Genomic DNA, 3,919 nt, shown 5'->3' with positions numbered 1-3,919 from the left:
CTTGTTGAGGACTGCCTGTCTTCAGACTCTGTTCTACATAATCCTCAACATCCTCCAGAAGACTCAAACTTGTTTCTGCTGATTTCGTTTGCTCTGACAGCACCTTTAGTTTAGCATCAGTGACCCTCTTTGCCTGCTCAGTCAGTTTCCTCTCTGACTCATGAAGAACATTCATCATTTCCTCTACCATTTCATTTATTTCTTCTAAGACTCCTTCTCCTCTCTCTCTGATCTCACCCTCTCTCTCTGCTAGAGCAGACAGGACCTTCTTCAGTCCTCCAATTTTCCCTTTTATCGGATTAAGAGATTTCTCCAGTGCTTCTTTGTGTTTAGTAAAACTATCAGCTATTAGGTTATACTTGTGATCTTTATGAGTGACTATGATACAATCACGACATATAACACTATCACATGTTTCACAGTAGATCTTTAAAGGCTCGTCATGACTTGGTATGGGACAAATGAGAGGTGCCTCCTGTTTAGCTGAAGCTAGCAATTGAGAAGTAGAAGAGACATCAGAGGCTGTCACCTCATCAAGACTTGTCACCTGATGGTTAGCAAAAAGAGCCCATTTCTTGTGGGTAGAGATACATTCTGTACAAAGGAATTGACTGCAGTCTTTGCAGTATCCAGTGGCATTAGCTGTAGTACAGTTGTCACAGGTGACCTGTTGAGGATCAGCTACTTTCTTCATTAGACTGTATATCTCTTTGAAGTTGTTGAGAGTGAATGCTACAGGAAAGGCTCCTGTTCCTTCTTCTGGCAACTCTGTACAATGACGACAAGTGGGACAAGAGAGGTAATAGGTCTCATTCTTCTTTTCCAGAGGTAATCCCTCCAGACAGTGCTCACAGAATGAATGTAGACAAGGTAAAGTCTTAGGGTTGGTATAGTGGTCAAGACACACAGGACAGGTGAGCTGTTCCTCCAGTTTGAGGAGACCAGGAGAAGATGGTTTGGTTGCCATTTCAAGAAAAGAATAAAATTGTGTATGTAAAGCAAGAACAAAAAATGAAGAGAGATAAAGGTAGAAGATGGTAAATGAAGATAGAGTAAGAAGAAAATGAAGAAATCAAAATGAATGAGAATGAAAACAAGTGTTCAAAAGAAGGGAATGCAGCTAAAGAAGATCAACTAGACACAAAAAGTGGGCGATACCTTAAATATATTCAAAGATCTTGTGACTAAAGGAAGTTATGATAGTACATAATAAATACTGGCTTTACCATAGCAACCAGTGACTTCTTAATTTCAAGAATAATTTATTGAATACAGATAAAAGTATAAGATGATAAATGAACAAAAAACAAAATTATTGGGGCAAACCAGGGAATACAGTAATATTTGGACTCGCCACACTTGTGTAGGCGGGTACTATGCAGTTGGGTTGTCATTCTGTCACGAAAATTCCTGTTAATTCCTAGTTAATATCTTTTTTACTGAGCTCTCCTGAGTTATAATTTTTTTTAAGCTTTCAGAAAAAGATAATTTATTTAGCTCCGTTGTATTTTCATAGCAATCTGTGGTAGCAAAAGCTGAATATTTTCAAGAATAGACCACTTTTCCTAGCCAAATCTTCGTGTTTCACTCTATTTGGTCAATATTAGCATTGATAGGTAGAGAAAAGTACCTAGATTAAAAAATATGTGGGAATTTTCTAATCTCTTTTTTGTTTGCGAGTTACAGTTGCTCAAAGTTTGTGATTTAGCCTCTTCGAAAAATTTTCAGGCAGCACTGGAAAAAGCAGGAGCAACCAAACTATCTCAGTCTCTTTTAAATATCTAGGCAAATTTTTTGTGCTTGCTCTTTCTTTGAATAGAGCTTCAGATGCTAAAATAAATTTCAGCTTTTCTTCTTTCTCCTACCCATGTGCCATGTTTATCTGCACTGCACTGCTAAGTGCTGACCACACCTATAATTTATTTTATGGATCAGTGCAGTAATTGCATTGTTACAGTTTGCTCAAAATCTATTATCCTTTATTCAAATATCAAGTTGCTTATACATGTATATATAATATCATGATGGGGGCAGTACAAGTAACACATTATCCCTCAGGTGAATCTCAGCAGGCGAGTCCACGCACCATGGTGCTTCATAAGATCATGCACATATTATAGAACATGTACATGTACATGTATGTTACAGAAATGATGCATAATAATGTGAATTTTGCAGCATTTATATTATATTATTATATTATTTATATTATATTATAAATGCTGTACTGTACATGTACAATACTAACCTCCCCTAATATTCTAAATAAAGAGCTCTTGCCACACCCATTAGGACCACACACTAATACATTCATACCAGAATGAACCTTAAGAGGGAGGGGAAGGGAGAGAGGGAGGGGGAGAGAGGGAGAGAGAGAGAGAGAGAGAGAGAGAAGGGGGGAGGGGAGGAGAGAAAGGGAGAGAGAGGGGGGAGGGGTATGGTATCAGTATATTGACTGTGATTAGGTTATTGAAGTACTTCAAAGTTCATGTCTCTGACAAGTACATCTCCATTAGGAGTAACCAATGGGACATGTTCAAACCTTGAGAGAGAGAAGAATTAAATAATAATAACAATAATAATTAATTACTTTATTAAATTGTCAACTTCAATTATTTCTCCGCTACCAGGAACAAGTGGAGGACCTTCAATACCTTAAAATAAAATAAAATAAAATAAAATAAGTGTAACCATTTTTTGAATGGGTAAAAATTGCTCAAATTTCCTAATGATTAATGAGTTTTAATTTGGCAAATATAATGTAGCAATGTCAAATTAAGCATGTGCATAATGATTCAAAATGGTGGCACGGGTCAACTTCACCAAAATTGTATTAACTGTGCTACAACTATATGTACATGTACTGTATATGTAATGTACATGTACATGTATTACTAATACATCATATCTCACTAGTGTTTTCTCTGTTCTCCATTGTCTCTCCATTGGTTCCATTACCACTGTCACTAGTATTGACCATTGTCCTAACGTACTGTCCTTTATGGAGGTCACGGAGTACGGTGGTCAACTGGTGAATGCGAGCGGTGAAACCGGACAGACGGGCCATGTCCCGCCCGGCCAGCACCAATCGACCGATAGCCTCAGACATTCGGACCAACATACGACCACTTCTGTAATAATCCTAGGGAGAAGACATGTATGTACATGTACATGTACAAGATAAGCATTAATTGATAGATCTACATGTACATGTATATTTGGGAGACTAGAATCTAACTGAAAATGGGAAATTTAAAGGGTAAGTCCGGTGTATTTTTGGTGAATTTTTTTTATTGGCTTAATATGATTGCCTGACCATAATAATGATGTATTCCAACTCCCATTGTCTAAAAAAATTTTTTCACTGAGATATGAGCCTTCAAAAATGCTCATTTTTTGTTATACTATGTCCCAACTGAGAATCAGAATGGACCGGAAGTGGAAGCAGCTGCATTGGAATTTTAAAAATGTAGCTACGTCACTAATGATGTTTTATAATGATATTCATAGAGACATGGCCGATATTTCGGCTGTGTTATTTCACTCCTAAAACAGTCTTGTTCTTCCTGATAAGCAGTACAATAGCTGCTGGAGTCAACTAGTCTTCATAAAGGCCATCATTATCAGAAGATCTTGCTCTATTAGCATTTTAAAAGAAGAATTATCAGTTTGGGCGCTCGACCACATGTGCTTATGTAAACTATGACATCATAGAACGTCATTGCGGTTAGCTTTGGTATGCCATTGGGTTTATAGGGAGAACCCGGTTCTCAGGGTTCCCAAGGGTTGAGAGACCCAAGACCTGAGATCCTGAAGCGGCATTGGGCGACTAAGAACCTGTGAAAGTCTCATCCTTATCCCACATTCCTATAAAAATTTATTCCAGTTTTTCTTGGTCCAAACTCAGTTGGGACATAGT

General features: G+C 37.6%; 1 protein-coding gene across 1 annotated transcript; it reads right to left on the bottom strand.

Annotated features, from left to right (window-relative positions):
- Nucleotides 1–265: 265 nt before the first annotated feature.
- LOC109590721 (ATP-binding cassette sub-family D member 3-like) lies at nucleotides 266–3,163 on the bottom strand (the record flags this gene model as incomplete). Its single annotated transcript, XM_020006602.1, has 5 exons — nucleotides 2,914–3,163; nucleotides 2,591–2,654; nucleotides 2,479–2,542; nucleotides 2,249–2,326; nucleotides 266–547 (listed from the first exon to the last, which is right to left on the bottom strand). Coding segments are annotated over exons 1-5 (696 nt in total), but the record flags the coding sequence as incomplete, so codon positions are not given.
- Between the last annotated feature and the right edge of the window lie 756 nt (nucleotides 3,164–3,919).

This window comes from Amphimedon queenslandica, unplaced genomic scaffold, assembly GCF_000090795.2.
Source record: "Amphimedon queenslandica unplaced genomic scaffold, v1.1 AMPQUscaffold_9592_Cont18307, whole genome shotgun sequence".
Lineage (NCBI taxonomy): Eukaryota > Metazoa > Porifera > Demospongiae > Haplosclerida > Niphatidae > Amphimedon > Amphimedon queenslandica.
Note: the sequence above shows the minus strand (reverse complement) of the source record. Positions and strands in the feature narration are given on the sequence as shown.